The 22,631-nt window shown below is 39.0% G+C and overlaps 1 protein-coding gene across 2 annotated transcripts in view; it reads right to left on the bottom strand.

Annotated features, from left to right (window-relative positions):
* LOC113219490 (prefoldin subunit 1) overlaps positions 1–18,480 on the bottom strand; it is a 57,151-nt gene extending 38,671 nt beyond the window's left edge. For both annotated transcript variants that reach the window (XM_031935502.1, XM_026454479.2), the window contains exons 1-2: positions 18,410–18,480; positions 15,630–15,796 (exon numbers count right to left, since the gene is read on the bottom strand). In XM_031935502.1, coding sequence (XP_031791362.1) covers positions 15,630–15,796; positions 18,410–18,457 — 215 coding nt within the window. In that variant the 5' untranslated portion in view covers positions 18,458–18,480. The remainder of the gene's footprint in view (positions 1–15,629; positions 15,797–18,409) is intronic.
* Between the last annotated feature and the right edge of the window lie 4,151 nt (positions 18,481–22,631).

Consider the following 22,631-nt stretch of genomic DNA (forward strand, 5'->3'; position numbering starts at 1 on the left):
CTTACCACATATATTAATACAATCCGATGAACTTCTTTTACTCCACTAATTATTAAGCTTATATAATGCGGCCAGCCCGGATAATTTTTTGGTTTTTTTTGTTTGTTTGTTTGTTTTTTTGAGACGGAGTCTCACTCTGTCGCCCAGGCTGGAGTGCAGTGGCACGATCTTGGCTTACTGCAAGCTCCGCCTCCCGGGTTCATGCCACTCTCTTGCTTCAGCCTCCCGAATAGCTGGGACTACAAGCGCCCACCACCATGCCTGGCTAATTTTTTCTATTTTTTAGTAGAGACAGGGTTTCACCATGTTAGACAGGATGGTCTCGATCTCCTGACCTCGTGATCTGCCTGCCTTGGTCTCCCAAAGTGCTGGGATTACAAGCGTGAGCCACTGCGCCCAGCCCAGCCCAGATAATTTAACTGATGATCTTAGTCTTCAGTAGTAACTTGATTATTTGTAAAAACCTTACTGTATATTTACAGGAAAGATAGCCCACATTCATGCAAAACAAGGATTAATTCTAGGTCTTTTACTATAGAACCCTTCATGTCTAAAATATTCTTACTGGATCCAAGAGACAGGTGCTATTTCAAATAAGATTATGGTTTACAGAATACTTTTCTCAGAACTAACTCATATTTGTATTTGAAGAGAAGAGTTGTTTTGAACAGTATTAAGTCTCAGTAATGCCGTGTAAAAACTATTCTAAAACAAGGTGCAAGAGTCACCAAATTATGTCATAACATGTGATTTTACTGAGAAAGTCTTTTAGCCATGGCAATAATTTTTTGAGTAAAATATGCATTTTTAAGTAGCACTGATAGCTGGCCAATGAGTACTATTCTCAAAAGGTCATCAGACATCATCTTTATTAGTGTCTGGGAAAATTTCAAAGCTAAGATTAGAGGTCAAGTCATTACTTATGTGGCCTTTAAAAATAAAGTATCTGAACAGATACTAAATCTCTTGAGCAGAAAATAAAATTACTAGAAAGCAAGAACACTCAACAACAAAAACATGTTTTTCCATGACCACATATCCTTTGAGGTAGCTATATTGGACTGTGCCAACTTCAAAGGCCAGAGAGATTCCACCGAAGCTGGCCAACTTACTACTATAAGCCTAAGGACATCTCAGCTACGCAAGTTTTAAACAAGGATGAGTGTTGGGTAAATGCAAATGTCTACCTCAAAGAGTAGTTACACAGTAAAAATTCAAACACAAAAACTTATGGAAAGTTTGGTTTAGTCCTCAATTTAAAAAATGGCAAAGATATATTGTATGAAGATTGGAAAGGGCTGCAAGAAACATCTGATTTCTGAAAAAAAGTATTTGGAAAACATCTTTCCTATTGTTTAAAAGGGCATTGGATTATCAGATACTATGTGGAGAGAAAGGATTTATCATGATAATATGAGTCTTTTCATAAGCAAGTCTTATGTACACAGTTTCTCAATGCACAGAATCTCATAGTCATTCTGCCTGATTGTTTATGGAAAGCCAAATAGTAAATAAAGAATTCTAGAGTTCAAAATGTACCAATAAGGAAAAATAAACCACAAAGAGGGAAAGTATCCTCTCATGACAAATAATATACAGATAATATGCTTCAAATACTCAGGATTATATAACCTGAATTCGAGTCGATGCTTTGCAAAAGGCCTCTTCTTTGACCTGGAAAGTAATGCCATGTGCCTCTGCAATGACCACTCTCAAGGACTTGTAACCTGCTATTTCACTTCTTCATTTATTTGTAATTATGCCATTTGAAAACATAATTCTGATGGCTTTGGTTTTGATTATTTGAGAAACACCAGACTCCGTTTTCTAAATCGTCCTGCAGTTTGGTACAACTTCCACTTTCTTATAACTCAGTATGAATCAAAACCGTTGTTTACCTGCCCAAAACACAATCCCAGATCAGTTGCACTGCTGCATTTTGGACACACTTTCCAAAGTATGGTCACCTAGACACATGCTATTCAGAAACAACAAAATGCTTATGACAAGTTCACTTTGGGTGGGAAATTTTTAGAGGGTATCTAAAAACGTATCCTAATAGCATTTAGGTTTCAGGGTATCCACAAATTAAGCAGCATAGAAGAGACATAAGAATGAGCCTATCTTGCTTCTTTGCCTAACTCCACAGGTGGGGAAAGTTACTGAATTTTTATGTTGTAATTTTTAGCACGGAAGAAAGTAGAAATAAATTGAATTTTTTCTACTTTAATTTTTGTTTAATTGAATATATTTCTCAGTCACTTCCTTAGTAAGGAAACTTTACGGCACATCCACATTGTGGACTGCTCAGTGAGTTAGAGACTTCTGTTATTGGCATAATGAAGAGCAGATACCCTGAACACTCCTGATTAAAAACAAAGCAAAAAAAAAAATTTTGTTTTTAACATTTTGTTGAACTAACACAAAAGGAAGGATTCCACAAAGGCCCAAAGTGAAGTGAAACTGGGAATTGAGGAATGTAAGACAGCAGTAAATTGGCTTTTACCCTGAGAGTTTATGCTGAATACTGGAGACCTTAAGCATCCACACTGGCACAGAAATAGGATACAAAACAGGAGATAAAACCAAGGGGGCAGCCAGGCATAATGGCATGCACCTGTAGTCCTAGCTACTTAGAAAGCTGAGGTGTGAGGATGGCTTAAGTCCAAGAGTTCAAGTCCAGGACCTGGGCAACATAGCAATGGCCCATCTCTAAAAAATAAATAAATTTTTTTAAAAGAATGACTAATTAAATAAAAAACCAAACTGAAAATAAAAAAAAAAAAAACAGTATTTTTATTGACATGTAAAGATGTCAATAAAGTAAGCAAAAACTCACATTTAAAAAATTAGCATGTTGGCCAGGTGTGGCGGCTCACAGCTGTAATCCCTGCACTTTAGGAGGCTGAGGTAGGTGGGTCACTTGAGGTCAGGAGTTCGAGACCAGCCTGGCCTACATGGTGAAACCCCATCTCTACTAAAAATACAAAAAAATTAGCTGGTGTGGTGGCAGGTGCCTGTAATCCCAGCTACTCAGGAGGCTGAGGCAGGAGAATCACTTGAACCCAGGAGGCGGAGGTTGCAGTGTGCCAAGAACGTACCATTGCACTCCAGCCTAGGAGACAGAGTGAGACTCTTGTCTCAAAACAAAAAAAAAAAAAAAATCAACATGTCATTCCATTTGCAAGATGAAAAAATAAGTAAAATAAAAAAGGATTTACACAAAGATAAAATGGGACTGGAAAAGAAAGAGATAGCTTTTTTAAAATTCATCGCTTGAAAAATGTTTCCTCTTGAATCCTCAATTTTTTTTTTTTGGGGGGGGGGGGGAGACAGTCTTGCTCTGTTGCCCAGGCTGGAGTGCAGTGATGCCACCTCAGCTCACTGCAAACTCCACCTCCAGGGTTCAAGTAATTCCCGTGCCTCAACCTCTGGAGTAGCTAGTATTATGGGTGCCTGCCACCACACCCAGTTAATTTTTGTTATTTCAGCAGTGATAGGATTTTACCACGTTGTCCAGGCTAGTCTCGAACTGCTGACCTCAGGCGATCCAACCACCTTGGCCTCCCAAAGAGTTGGGATTATAGGAGTGAGCCACCATGCCCGGCCAATGTTTTCTAAGTATGTAAAAAATTACCAAGTACAAAAATAAGACCTAATCAGGTTAAATACCTTGCCCAGCTTGTATGTATTAGATTAGAATACTTAGTCTTTCTTGTACCATACTATAATGGCTCTAATGTAAGTTATTATAAATATGTGTATATGTGAATACATGTATACAAATAATCCAATCAACCTTGGATTAACTAGTTGGTTAAATTTGTTTCTCACAGGAGATACAGGCAAACAATTCTGAAATTGCTTTATATGTGTACTGGGATAAATAAATAAGTAAATGGACAATGGACCATAGGAGCCAGGTTTCTCATGTTAGAGAGAAGTTACAAATAAGCAAGAAAGGAAGGCTAAAATGAACACTGCGATATCGAAAAGAGTCGGAGATATCCATATAAACTCATATTCAGCTTAGTATGTGTACAGTGATGAATAGACACAGAAACAAATGTAGATATGTGCATACACATGAATCAGTAGCATATATACACATATTATCTATTGCTAGTCACCAGAGGGCCTAGAAACAGTAACACCTCAGTAGTAACAAATAAACCCAATGACCAGATATAGCTTTCTAAATAATCATTACACATTAAAAGGAATCAGGAACCACAGCTTCTTGGAGAAACGACTCCAAGGGCTCAGCAGGGAAAATACAAGATGAACCTGGAGCTTACTGCAATATGAGAAGGTCAGGAAGTACTGTAAAAACAAAAAGCTAAAGAAAAGACAAGCCACAGATGGAAGAAAATATTTGCAAAACACGTATCTGATAAAGGACTTGCATCTAAATTATGCAAAGAACTCTTAAAATTCAACAATAAGAAAACAAACGATCATATTTAAAACAGGCAAAAGATCTGACAGACATCTCACCAAAGATAACACAGATGGCAAATAAGCATGTGAAAAGATATTCAACATCATATGTTATTAGGGAACTATAAACTAAAATTATGAGATACTGCCACACACCTAGTATAATGGATAAAATCCAAAACACTGAGAACACCGTATGCTGGTGAAGCTGTGAAGCAACAGAAACTCTCATTCGCTGATGGTGGGAATGCAAAAATGGTACAGCCCACTTTGGAAGATAGTTTGGCAGCTTCTTACAAAGCTTAACAGATGATCAATCAAATGCACTCCATTATCCAAATGACTTGAAAACTTCTATGCACATGTGCAAATGTTTACAGCTGCTTTATTTGTAACTGCCAAAACTTGGAACCAACCAAAATATTCTTCAATAAGTGAACGGATAAACTGTCAGTACATCCATACAATAGAAAATTATTCAACAACAAAATGAAATGAGGTATCAAGCTACAAAGACACAGAGGAGCCTTAAATGCATATTGCTAAGTCAAAGAAACCAGTATAGTATGAAAGGCTATATACTGCATCATTCCAACGATACGAGATTTCGGAAAAAGCAAAACTATATATAGAAACAGTAAAAAGGTCAGTGGTCACCAGGGAAGAGAGTGCGGAAGGAAGGGGAAGAAGGAAGAACAGGTAGAGCAGAAGGGATTTGGAGGACAGTGAAACTATACTGTATAATAACACAAAGAGTGACCCCTAATGTAAACTATGGATCTTAGTTAACAATAATTTATCAATATTTTTTCATCAATTGTAACAAATGTACCACACTAATGCCAGATGTTAATAAGAGAAGAAACAGCATGGGAGAGAGTGGAAAGGGAGTGACAGCCCGCTGCTCTTTCTGCTCAACTTTTCTGTAACCTAAAACCACTCTAAAAAAACAAAGTTGCTGGCCGTGCATGGTGGCTCACACCTGTAATCCCAGCACTTGGGGAGGCCAAGGTGGGGGAGATCACTTGAGGTCAGTAGTTCGAGACCAGCCTGGACAACATGGCAAACGCTTCAAGTTTGACTTGTAAATAGGATGGTCATGAAAGGCCTCATTCCCTTTTTAGAAACGACCTGAAGGAAGAGAAAGGGTAAGCCATGGAGACACCTGGAAGAAGACTTCAGGCAGAGAAACTGGCAAGTGCAAAAGACTTTGTATTTTTCACTGATGAAATGGGAGGCCATTTGACTACAGTGATCTTCACTTACATTTTAAAAGGATTACTCTGGCTGATCAGTTGAAAACAGCCAAGGGTTAAGGACAGAAGCAAGGAGCCTAGTTAGGAAGCAATTGCCATAAACCAATGGTAAATTAGACCAGGGTGGTGGTAAGTAGAAGTCTTCAGATTCTGAACAAAATTTAAAGATAGAGTCAATAGTATTTGATAATGAGCTAAATATAAGATTGAAAGAGAGGGGCCAAGGGTGACTCCAAGATTTGGAAAAACTTGAAGCGTGGAAAACCCACTTAGTAATACTGAGAGAGGAGATGGTTTGTTTGTAAACAGCAAAAATTTTATTTTGGCCAAGTTAATTCTGAGATGCCTATTAGACCATCACATGAAGATGTAAAGTAGGCAGCTGAATATACAAGTCTGGAGTTCAGAGAAGGGGTCTAAGTTAAAGATTAAAAATCTGGGAGTTGTCAGTACATAAAAATGCATTTAGAGGCCGGGCACGGTGGCTCAAGCCTGTAATTCCAGCACTTTGGGAGGCCGAGACGGGTGGATCACGAGGTCAGGAGATCGAGATCATCCTGGCTAACATGGTGAAACCCCGTCTCTACTAAAAAAATACAAAAAACTAGCCAGGCACAGTGGTGGGCGCCTGTAGTCCCAGCTACTTGGGAGGTTGAGGCAGGAGAACGGCGTAAACCCGGGAGGCAGAGCTTGCAGTGAGCTGAGATCTGGCCACTGCACTCCAGCCTGGGCGACAGAGCGAGACTCCATCCCAAAAAAAAAAAAAAAAAAAAATGCATTTAGAGACACTCCTGGATGAGATTATTAAGAGACTGAGTACATATAGACAAAAAAAGAAAAAAGAAAAAAAATCCAAGGGATAAGTCCAAAGTCAATTTAATACTTACAGATGCAAAAGAAATGAAGATAGTAAAGGAGGCTGAGAAGGAATGGACAGTGAGGTAGCAGGAATACCAAGAAGTGGTATCCTGCAAGCCAAGGTAAGAAAGTGCTTCAAGGAAGAAAGATCAACAGGACCAAATGCTACTGATAGGTCGAATAAGATAAGGACTGAGAACTCACTGGAATTACTGGAGAATCATTGTCCCTTCCAGAACCCAATCCCATATAAGCATTCCTTGTTCCAGTAGAGTAACACACACTGCTATGTTCAATTTTTACTAATTAAAAATTACTGCCTATTTTTAAATCAAAACTATTGAAGCAGCAGTATGTTAATCTATTTTAAACATGATGTTTATTTCAGGTTACTATTTGGTATTCTAAGTATTCCGGTAAGTAAGCACCTCTGATGTTTACTACTTTTACTCTGGCTTCATCAAACCCCAAACATTTCCACATATAGGCAGTGAGTTATTCCACAATTTTTTCCAAGATATGATCTTTATTTTACTAGTAAGTTAAAATATAGCAATAGATAAAATATTTTAAAATTACTATCCAATAAGTATTAGAGGACAGATAGAGAGCAGAGTACTCCTGGTACAAAAGCAGAATGTCATAGAGAAATATAAATATACTTGGGCACAAATCTCAAAGTCTCAGTCAGACACACACATACAGGATGCATATTGTGATCCAAATCTTTTTACTCTGAGCCAGTGTAAAGGTTGGGCTTAGGGCAGTCATGCTCTTATCTATTTAAAGATACATTTTTGATACTAGGCTCCTGTTGCTGTACAAATTTTGGTTTCAGAATATTTCAAGTCCTCTTCAAAGCAAAAAGGATAGTGGCCTCCAAGTAATCTAGTTCATTTCAAGACAACTGATCTACTGCAAAACAAGAGTTGGTAATAAGAGTTCCTGGCCAGGACAATGAAATAACATTCTCCCAGACAGGTCTATTTGAACTTAAATTATATAAATAAAATAAGCATACACTCTTCACAAAAGCATGGGCACTAATAGTACGTGTAACACACTAGTAATCCTAATTATTTCACGAGAGTAAAGGATATTTGCAGTTAACAGCAATTCCTGATATTAGAAATAAAAAAGAATGACAAAAGGCATTACCAAGTATGTGTTCGTATATATGAACTGATTCACCTTCCAAGTCAGTATTTTTCTGAGCTCCTTCTTGGATATTTCATTGAGTAGATTACGTTCCTTGACATCAACATTTCAGTTCTCTCTCTCAGATTAGATAGTAAGTTATTCCTAACTTTGCACTATGAGATAAGTGGCAGCTAAAATCAGAAGATTCTTGTTACGGCTTAAAATTGACTGTTTTCGGAGAAATTCAGCTAATTAAGTCAGTTACAGCACATAATTCCTCAGTGACAAAGTAACAGTTCAAGACTGCTGCTACCTTAATTTTTTTACATAGGAACAGGAAGCAAATGGTACTTTTCACCTTTCGCTCAGTTGCTTATCATCGACTGGAAAACACTGTAGTATCCTGAAAATGACTGCCACTTTTCATACAACAAAGGTTGATTTTGTTTAATCCTTTGTCAGTTAAAAAAAAAAAAAAAGCCAGGTCTTTTGATGTCAGGAAATGCAGAAGCAAGCAAAGTCCACCAAGTTGCTAAATGAATCAATTACATTTATGTTTTTAAAACAGGTCCAAAGCCTAAAATAAGTAACCCCATAACAAGTTTATTTTAGTATGTTTGTACTCTCCAAGATAACAGACTTCTTTTCCCTTTTTTAACAATAGACATCTAATTAACATAACATTTTCAAAATTAATTTCCTGTGTTTTGGTGAGAATCTTTAGACTCTGGGGCATATGGGAGGGGAAGCAGGGAAAGAATTATTAAAAAGTACTCATCTGCAGAAGAAACAGGACTATGTAATTCTTACGCAAATGTTTGTTAACTCCCTCTGGCACAAAAACAGTGACGTTATTCTAGACAGCAGTAGAGCAGAGTTATAATGAACATCAAGTTTTTAAATCACTGACAACTTAAGGAAATTAAGAATATTACTTAAAAATGAACATCAAGCTTTTAAATCACTGACAAGTTAAGGAAATTAATAATATTACTTTAAAATCTCCTCTCCCCAGAGTACTAAATCTGTATAAGAGGAGAGTGTGCCCATCTGGGGTTATATACATATTCAACATCAACAAAACTGAAGTCATTTTTCCCTGCACAACAGGAAAAGTTGTTGTTGTTTTCCCTTAGAACTCTGGGCAATGAAAGCCATGACTTTAAATGGCTCTGTATAAAAACACAAGAAGGGTGGGTCATGTTCTATTAGTAAAAGCAGCTGAACACCAAGAACTTCTCTTCCTTTAAGTAAAATCTAAAAAAAATTTTTTAATCTAAAAAATAATCTCATCTTACTTTTGACAACTATCTTTGCTTCACTTTCTCTAAAATACAGATTAATACCTTTAAAGAGGGTATGAAAGGAATTTATAAATTTGCATTTGCAATGTGACTCTCACACCAAAAGTAATCTTACACATTATTTTTTTCCCTGTAGTATGCACTAAATAAAATATCCAAACTTGATTCTGCTGAGAGCAACAATATAAACTATTTTTACTATAGTATCAACAGTATTTATCAACAATATCAATAATATTTACTATACTAAGATTTGTAAAATTTCATTTCCTAATCTCTTAGTAATAAAATATAGTATGACCATTTCTTCAGTTTTAAAATTACCTCAGATTGACTGGAAGACCAACTCTACAGCTACATGAAATTGTAAAAGGGTTGCAAAACTTGAAGCAGCATGAGCATACCCCTTTCTATTAATATTTAACATAACTAAGGGAAGCTGCAAATATTTCATCCCACCTTTACTAAATGCCACAATTCAAATTATAGGTCAACACCCAAAGTAACAAGTACAATCACAACAAAACCAACATAACATTTTAAACAAAGGGCAGTTCAGCCAAGCTGTCATAAAGAGTTCAGATTTCTACAACCTAAACAACTGAAAAACTGCTTAACTATTCAGATTTTTTTTTAATTTGTTACCTATCAGGAATACACCTACTGTTTCACTTTCTACTCATGCCACATGTATCTTAAGTTCTACATTTCTGGATCTTTCTACCATTAGAGATCAACCATTAAATTACTTCAACAAGTAGAAATAGTAACACCGCTCCCAAACAGAAATTTTTGCATTGCTAGACACTTATCTAGTTGGCAGATTTATACCATTGTTCATTCTTAGTTCCTTAAATGTAAAAAATACCCACAGAATGGTAGCATACCTCTAAATTAGTTTAAATATGGTACAAAGTTATTTTTAGTTAGGTTCAAGTTTTAAAAAGGTACTAATTGTTCTTTTTAAAGGCTAATCTACTCAAGTTCCTCTTATATCAAAAAAAAAGTTAATTTGTCTCTTTTGGAAAAAAGAAATGTTATTTATGTAATGCTGAAGCAAAAAGGATGTTCAAATAATAGATCTGACATCAAATCAGGGTTAGGATCATACTTATTGTTCATAAAAATAAGTTTGACATTTATTCTAATGATGGTCCTTTCAAACACTAGTATGGTCAAATGTCATTTATGTGCACTTTCAAATGTAATTCTTATTTTTAAAATACTCCTATCCTCTACCATGCAAGGCAGAAAAGGAAGAAAACCCCCACACAAGCAATTATAAACATTTTTATCCATGAAAAATATATACAAGAAATATTCACATAACATTTGAGATTTGTCTATTCCCTCCTTGCATGCTAGAAAGATGCAAAGACAAACACTTCCAAATATTCAGACAGATCATTCCCCAGTTGTAACTTTCATCATAGTTCTCAAAGCAGTATGGTGAGGTCAGCTCACAAACAGCTTAAGTAGCAAAACCAGAAATTGGTGGTAGTAGTATCAGGCTACATAACAGCCTCTCTAAAGAATATGAAGTAAGAGAACTAAAATGTGCTGGCAACATGCCAAAAGACTGGATGGAATATAACTTTGAGCAACAAATACTCAGAGCTTACAGTATATAGCAATTCATCATCTCTTATCCTGTAGCTTGACTTTCCTTGTTTTAAACCAAAAATAGCCACATATAAGAGGTATTTAACACTACAAAATGTGTCCATACTTATGAAATGAAAGATATCTGGGCCTGCAATGATTTGTTTACTAAATACATACCCTAAAAAAAACCTCTGACTTACATGCTATGCGAAGATGAGGAAGGTAAAATGGATAAAAATATATTGATATTATTATGCATAAAATAGCCTTTATTCTCTAAGGATTATACTACCCTCAAGCATAATCTTGAAGCTTTCAGTTTTCTGTACTTTCAGTTCTCAGTATCTCTTCAACTGGCTGGTATTTAGAATTAGACAACCTTCTCAATATATTTAATAAAGAATTAATCCTGTCAGATCAGAGGACGTGATTTTGGGCAGATATAATTTTTTTGACCTTAGTCAAAATATGTTACTTTTATAATTTCATCTTACATGGATCATATATTAAAATAGGATAATAAACTCATTCTTAAGTGTCCGCTACTTTCTAAAATACTTTTTTTTCTAAGAAACCAAAAGATAAAAGTTATTTTAGGCAAGAAAAAAGAATAAGATTCAATTCAAATCAATACACATTTAACAGCTATTTTGTGCCAGACATTATACTGAGAATGAGGAAACAAAGATAATATATATATATGGTCTCCCAGAGCTGACAATCTGGTTGGGAAGACTGACCCATTTAAACACACCTACACACTCAATGTGCTTTACTAGCTATAGGAACAAAAGCCCTGCTATCACCAAGGAAAGAGTGAATGAGTCTGCCCCAGGGGATAGAGAAATCTTCAGAGGCAAAGTAAGAGTGAAGCTATGTTTTGAAGGATGAGAATTTCACAAGTAAAAAAGGAATACTGCCAGCCAAGCACAATGTTATTCTCCAAAGACTGAGCAAAAGCAAAAAAGCACAAAAACATAACATGTGTGAGGAAACCTATGTGGCAAGGGTAGGATAACAATTTCTGGTACATGTGCTACTACTCTTCTACCCTCACTGTGTAACTGACATCACTAATCAATTAAAGCATGTTTAAAACCCATTTGACATCTCAAAATTCTTCTCAACACATAACACAAACCAGTAGAAGGTAGGTCCATAAGATGAAATGTACATGCTATCCTAACTCCGAAAAAAGAAAGTGGTGGGACCTGAGGCAAAGGGTAAATTAAGAACAGATTATGAATAACCATGAATGCAAGGTCAACAAGTTTAGATTTTATCCTGTGAACAACAGAGGATGAACAAAGGATTTTATGAAGAATATTAACATGATTAATTCTGGCAGATAAGTGAAGAATGGATTTGGACAGAATGAAGGCAGGAAGAAAGAACAGTTAAGATGCTATCATAAAAGTCCAGGCAAGAAGCAATGAGACCCGAATTTCAGCAATGGGAAAATCCACCACAGGTTCTAAAAGAAAAATGAAGTTTTGGATTTTATTATCTGTGGTTTTAAAATGAAACTTTGGGAAAAAGTAATATTCTAATCAGAATTCCCAAATAACACTCAAAAAGGAAAAGAAAAAAACAAATTAAGGTAAAGACTAGAATTAAAGAAGTGAATCACAATGATACCCAAAATTACTCAAGACTATAAATTCAGAAATAGATATTTCAGGTTTAGCATCAAGAAAGAGAACATCCTCATGACCAGACTAATACTCAGCAAGTCTTTTCTTCCTCTCAGGGCACTAATACGCTAGCCAAACAACAAACGCTATTCACCTTACATGCCCCTACAATGCAGGGTCAAACTCATACTCCCGGTGAGATGCAGACAGCACAAAAGTCAAATTTAAAACAGAAGTCTGAAATCACATAGAAGCTCAACTTTATTCAAACATTTAAAACTCCACACTTCTTTTAAGAAACATAATTTATATGAAATAAACCTTCTGGAAATAATACCATTCTACCATTTATTAATTCATATCCTAGCCTTTAAACTCTAAAATTCTTTGTATGGAAAACAACCTATCTGTAGCACTTTGGACAATACGTACAAAAAGCAACTCTCCTGACACTTCCACAGAACGTTTAATAAATGAAACTATTCTAATTAAAAATTAAAACTTCACTGTAGCTCAAAGGCCCAAAGGGAGTGAAACGGTTTTTCTATTTTGAAAAAGGAATTCTTCAGCTATTGCAAACGAAGGCTAGTGCAGTGATGTGAAATCCAAGTACAACATTTTAATAAAGCTGGCATTACTGTTTTAAGACCAAAGGATATTCACATTAAGGATAAAATTATCCTGTAGTGAATGCCAACAATGCATTTCATACTACACAGACACATATTCGAGGGTTCTACTTTGTTCTCATCCCAATTCTTTTGTGTCCCAGTAACAAACTCTCAAATTGGGATCCTTATCCTCTTAAGCTAAAATGAAATAAGCTTGGACATGAAATTTACTTGTGCTATATTATTCATTCTGAGAAAGCAAATCAGATGAACAATTTAACATAATCTAATTCTGAACCAAAAAGATATGGATTAGTCAGTGATGAGCAGGGTCTACTTCTCATGATGTCATTCCAAAGCCATTATTAAATTTTGCACATGTTATTCTTTCTTTAAATCAATCACAAAACAAGTCATCCCATGACTGAGGTCAAATTCCATTCTAACTAAAAGATCTCCAAACCTGAAGTAATAATGGTCTACTTACTAAGTAATACTCAAAGACCAAATTCCAGAAAAACCCTCCTGCTGTACCTCCCCAACTTAAAAAAAAAAATGTCTTCTCCTTTTAGCTCACTGTAGTGGAATGTGACCTGTACTTAAGGGCTTTTCCATTCCTTCTTTTCTGCTTAAAGAATAGGAAGCAGACCTGTTCTCTTTCACAAGGGTAATATGCTTTTAAAAGGAAAAAAAGTGAAATGTATGAAGTTAATTGTGTATTAATTAGAACAAACAAAAGTAATTTACTAGATTTCTCACATGTGAGTTGTCCTCCTACTAGAACAACGCATGACACTTAGAGTGAGTGTATTTTTTATTTTTTATTTTTTTGAGGCAGAGTTTCACTCTTGTTGCCCAGGCTGGAGTACAATGGCGCAATCTCGGCTCACTGCAACCTCCACCTCCCAGTTTCGAGCGGTTCTCCTGCCTCAGCCTCATGAGTAACTGTGACAGGTGTGCGCCACCACGCCTCGCTAATTTTTGTATTTTTAGTAGAGATGGGGTTTCACCATGTTGGCCAAGCTGGTCTCAAACCCCTAACCTTAGGGGATCCACCCACCTCGGCCTCCCAAAGTGCTGAGATTACAGGCATGAGCCACCACGCCTGGCCAGAATAAGTGTATTTAAATGACAATTGAATCTTTATTTTTATTTTATAACACTGATCAGGTATCGGAAAGATTTACGATTTGTATCACTCCTAACAAATTAAGTAGGGAAGAGGAGGTTAAAACTGCACCTACTTAAATAAATCTTCTTCACATACAATATAACATTGCTATAAACATTTTCCATGATAAATCATTTTTATTACTGAACTTACACACTTAAGTACGTAATCATAGACAGAACAGGAAAGTAAGCACTTAAGAAATGTACTTCAAGGCCAGGGACGGTGGCTCACGCCTGTAATCCCAGCACTTTGGGAGGCCAAGGCGGGCAGATAAAGAGGTCAAGAGATTGAGACCATCCTGGCCAACACGGTAAAACCCCATTTCTACTAAAAATACAAAAATTAGCTGGGTGTGGTGGCACGCGCCTGTAGTCCAAGCTACTCAGGAGGCTGAGGCAGAATTGCTTGAACCCAGGAGGTGGAGGTTGCAGTGAGCCGGGATCACACCACTGCACTCCAGCCTGGCAACAGAGTGAGACTCTATATCAAAAAAAAAAAAAAAGACTTTGAAGTCTAAAATTAAACACTTTAATTAATGTACCTGAAGTTCAGCTCCTCATTTTAAAAAAAGAAAGCATTTAATTGGACAATCTTCAAAGTTAATTCTAAGATACTTTAACCCGCCGGGCGTGGTGGCTCACACCTGTAATCCAGCACTTCAGGAGGAGGCTGAGGTGGGTGGATCACGAGGTCAGGAGTTGGAGACCATCCTGGCCAATATGGTAAAATCCTGTCTACTAAAAATACAAAAATTAGCCGGATGTGGTGGGGCGCGCCTGTAATCCCAGCTACTCAGGAGGTTGAAGCAAGCGAATCGCTTGAACCCGGGAGACAGGGGTTGCAGTGAGCCAAGATCGGGCCATTGCACTCCAGCCTGGGTGATGTAGCGAGACTCCATCTCAAAAAAAAAAAAAAGATACTTTAAACTGAGTTTTTTTGTTTTGTTTTGTTTGAGACGGAGTCTAGCTCTGTTGCCCAGGCTGGTGTGCAGTGGGCACACCTCCGGGGTTCAAATGACTCTCCTGCTTCAGTCTCCCAAGTAGCTGAGACTATAGGCAAGTACCACCATGCTCCGCTAATCTTTTTATTTGTGGTAGACACAGGGTTTCACCATATTGGCCAAGCTGCCCTCAAGTGATCCACCCACCATGGCCTCCCAAAGTGCCGGGATTACAGGCATGAACTACCACGCCTGGCCTAACCCAAGTTTAAGACGAACACATTCTATTTTTTGTTTTGTTTTTTTTTTTTTTTTGAGATGGAGTCTCGCTCTGTCTCCCGGGCTGGAGTGCAGTGGCCGGGATCTCAGCTCACTGTAAGCTCCGCCTCCCAGGTTTACGCCATTCTCCTGCCTCAGCCTCCGGAGTAGCTGGGACTACAGGCGCCCGCCACCTCGCCCGGCTAGTTTTTTGTATTTTTTAGTAGAGAGGGGGTTTCACAGTGTTAGCCAGGATGGTCTCGATCTCCTGACCTCGTGATCCGCCCGTCTCGGCCTCCCAAAGTGCTGGGATTACAGGCTTGAGCCACCGCGCCCGGTCGAACACATTCTATTTAATTTGGACAAAAGCACTCCCAAAATAACTCCATCAAAGACACATTTTACTTACATTCTTCCTACACCTTCATACATGTTAGTCTCATCTACCAAAGTCATGATCTCTGTGTCTGTAAGATGTGCATGCTTTTTCGTTCTGTTTAGCTGTTCAATCTGTATATCTGCGAGCTTCACCTTCTGTTGAGTGTCAATAACTTTGGCTTGAAGCTCTGTGAAGGCCTAATAAAAACAAGTCCATGATTTAGTAGGTTAAATATTTTACAGGAAAACATTTATGTCAAATCCAAATATATTAAAACAAAACATGCTAGCCAGAGACAAAGTTGTGAAATTTACCAAATATCAGTAAGTCAACATAACTGTAAACGATCAAGTCACCATACTAAATACTGAATTTACAATCATCAATCAGATACAATCAGTGTGAAGTAAAACAAATGCACATTAAATAATAACCATATTAAGTAGCAAGTATTCAAGGAGTAGTAAAAGAAATAAATGCAATAGTCAAGGATGAAACCCAGAGATTCAAAACAAGAACCATAAAAGTAATAACTCACTACATTTGTATTGCACAATTAGGTTTCAAAGCACTTTCTCACATTAGTTTGAAATATTAATATGGGAATATTAATATAAGAATGAGGAAATATAATAAATATCTAATTTATGCCTCTCAATAATGCCATGAGTTAGCATTGGCAGATTCATCATCCACAATTTACAAATTAAGTAACTAAATGAGTTAAGAGATAAAAGTGGCTTGCACAAGGTTGAACAACTATTAGAGGGAAAGGAAGGTGTATTTAAAGACGTTTCTTCTAACCCCTTACTTCAGCAATCTTTCCATTCCATTGTTTATAGTAATATTCATACTATGAACATTTTTAAGAGGAAGACCAAAAAAGATTTAAAAAATGCAAAGCACTGGCAAAATAATTGCATCAGGCCAAATTTGACCCTTGCGTACACTTACTTAACTGGAAGATAAACAGTTCTTGGATACTCTTGTTGAAGTGCCTGGAATGACTTTCACATGCTCTCAAATTTGTGCCTTAATAATAACATTTGTGACTGCAATGTACAGCAAAGGTTACTACATAATTTTTATTGTGACCTTGTTTTCACCTACTAGTAAGATTTTGAAAGATTTACTTTGGAGAAGGGGAGGGGCCTGAAATGTTCTATTTGTCTCCACCCAAAAAAAGGACCCTGTAACAACATTAGAAGACAAAACCTTTAAAGTTTTTAAATTAATCATTTGTCAAAATTATTCAGTTTAAGTTTGTAATCATTTTCTTAGTTTGCATTCACTGTCCACATTTTTCAAATGTAGCAACAAATTCAAAAGTACCAGGAGGAAAATCCATTCACTAAACTCTGATTTAAATCGGTACTTTTAATTAAAAAAGGGTAAATTTTTAGAATGAACAATTTTGTTTTGAAATGTAAAATTCCAGGTATTATCTGACTGCTCTGTACAGCTTGCTAAGGAAGCTAGTATACCGTTAAAGATGAGCTAGTATACTGTTAAAGATGAGAGAACTCCACCTAAGAGCTAAATTTACAAGATTCAAAACAAGAACAAAAGCAGGACACAAACACATAATATCCTCAGAACCGTAATAAAAGCTTCATTTGTTGGAAGCAACAGCTATTTCGGCTGTCCTATTTCCTTTGCACAAGTTGACCAGAGAGGCAGTCTTAACTAAGATGTTGCTCATCTGAAGAACCCAAAATAGTGGTCAAAAAAGTGTGAGGTAGCCGGGCGCGGTGGCTCACGCCTGTAATCCCAGCACTTTGGGAAGCCGAGGCGGGCAGATCACGAGGTCAGGAGCTCGAGACCATCCTGGCTAACACAGTGAAATGCCGTCTCTACCAAAAATACAAAAAATTAGCCGGGTGTGGTGGCGGGCGCCTGTAGTCCCAGCTACTCTGGAGGCTGAAGCAGGAGAATGGCATGAACCCGGGAGGCGGAGCTTGCAGGGAGCTGAAATCGCGCCACAGCACTCCAGCCAGGGCGACGAGCGAGACTCCGTCTCAAAAAAAAAAAAAAAAAAAAATGTGTGAGGTGTAAGACAGAGAATACTGGATTCTAGTCCCAACCTCTGACAGACTCTTCTAGCACTGGTTCCTTTTCTAGAAAAGTAGATTTAAAATAGATAAATTCTAGGATCCTTTCCAATCCACCCCACCGCACAAAGCATACTGGTTTGGGGTCATTAGTGGTGTTAGAATGCTGATCATTCTTAGACAGCAAAAATATGAGTAACAACACATTATAAGCAACTGTTTGAGGAAAGCAGGAAACCCAATTCCTTCTGATACCGGTTTTATTTGGAAAACTTTACTGGTTTTGTTGTTTTTTTGACAAGTCCTTCAAAAGAAGGTTTTGTTTTGTTTTGTTTTCTTTTTTTTTTTTTTTTTTTTAAAAGAACTTAAAAAAAAGGGGGGGGGGGGGGGGGGCGGCCAAAATCCTGAAACGAAGGCACCCCCATTTGAAATGCTCTCTTTAGTTCTTACTATGAAAGTGAGTCCCTGAAGCCTCCAAACGCAACGAAATGTCTCTAGAGCTCAGAAAGACTGCACAGGCCCGAGATAGGCCCGCAGACTTACCTCACCCAGACAAACCGGCTCCTGCCCAGCAAGAGCCGCTCGCCCCCCACCCCGGTTTACGGAGACGCAATGTGGCCTTAGGACTCTGGGAAACCATTCCCTAGTCCACTGGACCCTCCTTCCTTATGCAAGGCTCGTGCCTCACTCGATATTCTTGCCTATAGTCCCCTCAGCCTCCAAAGAGAAGGCCTCCGCCTGCCCAAGACCCTCTTTTACCTTCTTCAACTCAAGATCCACGGGGGCGGCCATGTTGGTGCACTGCATGCGCCTGCGCAATGGGAGTTGGCCTGAAAGAGGGTGGGGGAAGGGCGCGCCTTACTTTGTGCCTCCGTCTTTCTTCTGCGCCTGCGCATGAGTTGGACTAACCGGGCTTCCTACCTTTCTCTGAGAATTGACCCCTGAAATATTTGGGTTTTGGATTCAGTGTCTTCACTATCTGACCGGTCAGGTCTGGCTTGCTCCTCCACATCTTCCAGACATAGCCCAACGCGCAAATTTCCCATGTGGCTTTAAGCAGTTTGCCAGCTAGCTTAGTATATGCTGCTAAACTGGGATGTATGTAGATGAGGTCAAACCCTCATCAGTCGATCAGAGTCCTTCAGCTAGTCACTGTGCTGTCAGGGATCAGTAAGAATAAGTCCAGAACCTCAGGCATGACAGTTTGGGAAAGACTACTGGAAAGTTTGTCTGGAGTGTTCTTTCCAAGACGGACTTATTACTTCCAAAAGTTTCCCAAAGACCTTCTAGGCACAGTGGTTCTCAAGAGAGGCTGAATACGTTTGTTTAAAAAAAAAAAAAAAAAAAGCAGATTCTCTGGGTCTCATCTCAAACTTACTCAGAATCTTTGAGAATGGGGTCTGGAAATTTGCACTTTTGCAAACTATCCCAGTGAGCTAATGGTGCAACTCCTCTGCGGATCACTTTTTTGAGAATCTCTGCCATAAAAGGACCTGGCATTTGAACCAGAAGAATAGATAACATTTGACTTTTGGAAATGGAAAAAAAAAAGCTTACCTACTCTAAAAACTGTTATGCTAAGAGAAAGTGCTACATAAACAATTAGGAAATTTATTTAAAAAAAAATAGAGAGTGAAAGAAAGAAAAAGAAAGAGAAAGAGAGAGAAACAAAACAAACTGTTAGGGAGATGAAAGGGCAGGGAATTTGGAACCAGCCTGATCCAGATTCAAAGCTTGGTCTACCTTTAGCTTGTGTCTGGTTCCATTTACTAATTGTGTGACTTTGAGCAAGTCACTTGGATATTTTGTGGTTTGGGTTTTTTGTTTTGTTTTTTGGTACGTTTGCTTGTTTGTTTGTTTTTTGAGACAGGATCTTGCTTTGTCACCCAGGCTAGAGTGCAACGGTGCAATCGCCGCTCACTCCAGCCTCTACCTCCCGTGCTCAAGCAATCCTCCCACCTCAGCCTCCCGAGTAGCTGGGACTGCAGGCACACACCACCCACACCCAGCTAGTTTTTGGATTTTTTGTAGAGACAGGTTTTCACCTTGTTGCCCAAGCTGGTCTCAAACTCCTGAGCTCAAACAATCCGCTCACCTTGGTCGCCCAAAGTGCTGTAGTGCTGTGATTACAGGCTTGAGCGACCGCGCCCGGCCTTTTTTTTTTTTTTTTTTTTTTGCCAGGGTCTCGCTCTGTCACCCAGGCTGGAATGCAGTGGCACGATCTCGGCTCACTGCAACCTCTGCCTCTCGGGATCAAGTGATTCTCCTGCCTCAGCCTCCCGAGTAGCTGGAATTACAGGCGCCTGCCACCGTGCCCGGCTAATTTTTGTAGTTTTGGCAGAGACGGGGTTTCGCCGTGTTGCCCAGGCTGATCTCCAACTCCTAGCCTCAAGTGATCCGCCTGCCTCGGCCTCCCAAAGGGCTGGGATTATAGGCAAGCCATCGCGTCCAGGATCTGCCACCTATTTTTAATGAGGTTCAATCTTCTCGTGTTTAATTTGAAAATGACAATATTGACCTAACAGGGTTATTGTGAGAAATAAATGAGATCAGGATAAAAATCTCCAAACATAGCTCCATGCACACAAGTAGATACTCAACAAATCATTGGTGTAGTTAATCGTCGTCCTGTTTGTCTTTCTTTCTTTCTTTTTTTTTTTTTTTTTGAGACAGAGTCTCGCTCTGTCGCCCAGGCTGGAGCGCAGTGGCCGGATCTCAGCTCACTGCAAGCTCCGCCTCCCGGGTTTACGCCATTCTCCTGCCTCAGCCTCCCGAGTAGCTGGGACTACAGGCGCCCGCCACCTCGCCCGGCTAGTTTTTTGTATTTTTTTAGTAGAGACGGGGTTTCACCGTGTTACCCAGGATGGCCTCGATCTTTTGACTAGTGATCCGCCCGTCTCGGCCTCCCAAAGTGCTGGGATTACAGACTTGAGCCACCGCGCCCGGCCCTGTTTGTCTTTCAAAGTTCAGCAAATGGGCACTACATCCCCCATCACACAGAGCAAAGATATCTCTCCTCTGAACTCCCCTCACAACATCTGTTTCTCTCTCAAGGCATATAACACTTTCTACCTTTTTTTAGAAAACATTTTTATTAGACTGTAAGCTCCTTGAAATCAAGAATTATGGAATAATGGTTCTTCCACTACTTGTACCTATAACATCTATCACAGTGCCCCACAGGGGAAAAAAAATACAAAATGGATACTGGATGTGAATAAATTATTCTGGGGAAAAAAAGAAAAAACAAACAAAGTCTTTCCTCCCTAATTTGAGAAAGAGTAAAAAGCATCTGATCTTTTTTTTTTTTTTGAGACGGAGTCTCGCTCTGTAGCCCCGGCTGGAGTGCAGTGGCCGGATCTTAGCTCACTGCAAGCTCCGCCTCCTGGGTTTACGCCATTCTCCTGCCTCAGCCTCCCGAGTAACTGGGACGACAGGCGCCCGCCACATCGCCCGGCTAGTTTTTTTGTATTTTTTTAGTAGAGACGGGGATTCACCGTGTTAGCCAGGATGGTCTCGATCTCCTGACCTCGTGATCCGCCCGTCTCGGCCTCCGAAAGTGCTGGGATTACAGGTTTGAGCCACCGCGCCCGGCCAAAAGGATCTGATCTTTTGATTCTCTGGGACCTTCTTAGATTCTCATTATAGATGATCAATAAATGCTGACTGATTAGCCAGGCATGGTGGCATGCCCCTGTAGTCCCAGCTACTCAGGAGGCTGAGGCAGGAGAATTGTGTGAAGCCTGGAGGCCAAGGCTGCAGTGAGTGGAGATCAGTTGTGCCATTTCATTCCAGCCTGAAAGACAGAATGAGACCTTGTCTCAAAAAGAAAATAATAAAATAAAATAAAATAGTGACTGAATATTGAAATTCAAAAAAAGTCTGAAATACTGTCCTGTACGTTACCTCATGAGACTTTTGAAACAGTCCTCACAGAGATGTATAGACTATAAAAGTTAAGAGCGTGGGCTAAGCTGTGAGACAACCTGGTTACAAATACTGATTATACTACTTAAGGGCAGTATGATCTTAGGCAAGAGTCTTCTCTGCACTGTTTGTTTGGTCATTGTTTCTCTTTGCATATTTGTATACTACTTCTTCCTCATGAGTTTAATTTCCTTCTTTTTTTTTTTTTTTTTTTTTTTTGAGACGTAGTCTCATTCTGTCACCCAGGCTAGAGTGCAATAGTTCAATCTCAGCTCACTGCAGCCTCCACCTCCCGGGTTCCAGCAATTTTCTTGCCTCAGCCTCCCGAGTAGCTGGGATTATAGGTGTGTGTCACCACGCCTGGCTACTTTTTGTATTTTTTAGTAAAGATGGGGTTTCACCATGCTGGTCATGCTGGTCTTGAACTCCTGACCCCAGGTGATCCACCTGCCTCAGCCTCCCAAAGTGCTGGGATTACAGGCGTGAGCCACTGCACCTGGCCTAATTTCCTTCTTGATAAAGGAAATCCTTCAGCAGATTCTTTTAGTAAGAGTCTCTGATAAGTAAATTCTCTTCATCTTTGTTTTGTAGGTTGAATTGTGCCCCCCATAAAAGATATGTTAAAGTCCTAACTCCCAATATCTCAGAATGTGACCCTATTTGAAAGTAGAGTTTTGGGCCAGGCGTGGTGGCTCATACCTGTAATCCTAGCAGTTTGGGAGACTGAGGCAGGAGGATTCTTTGAGCCCGTGAGTTTGAGACTAGCCTGGACAATAGGGCGAGACCTTACCTATACAAAAAATAAAAAAAAATTAGCCGAGCGTGGTGGCAGTTATCTATATTCCCAGTTACTTGGGAGGCTGCAGTAGGTGCATCACTCGAGCCCAGGAAGTTGAGGCTGCAGTGAGCTATGATTTACCACTGCACTCCAGCCTGGGTGACAGAGCAAAGCCCTGTCTCAAAAAATAAAAAGGAAAGAAGGAAGGAAGGAAGGAAGGAAGGAAGGAAGGAAGGAAGGAAGGAAGGAAGGAAGGAAGGAAGGAAGGAAGGAAGG

This window comes from Piliocolobus tephrosceles, chromosome 4, assembly GCF_002776525.5.
Source record: "Piliocolobus tephrosceles isolate RC106 chromosome 4, ASM277652v3, whole genome shotgun sequence".
NCBI classification, from domain to species: Eukaryota; Metazoa; Chordata; class Mammalia; order Primates; family Cercopithecidae; genus Piliocolobus; species Piliocolobus tephrosceles.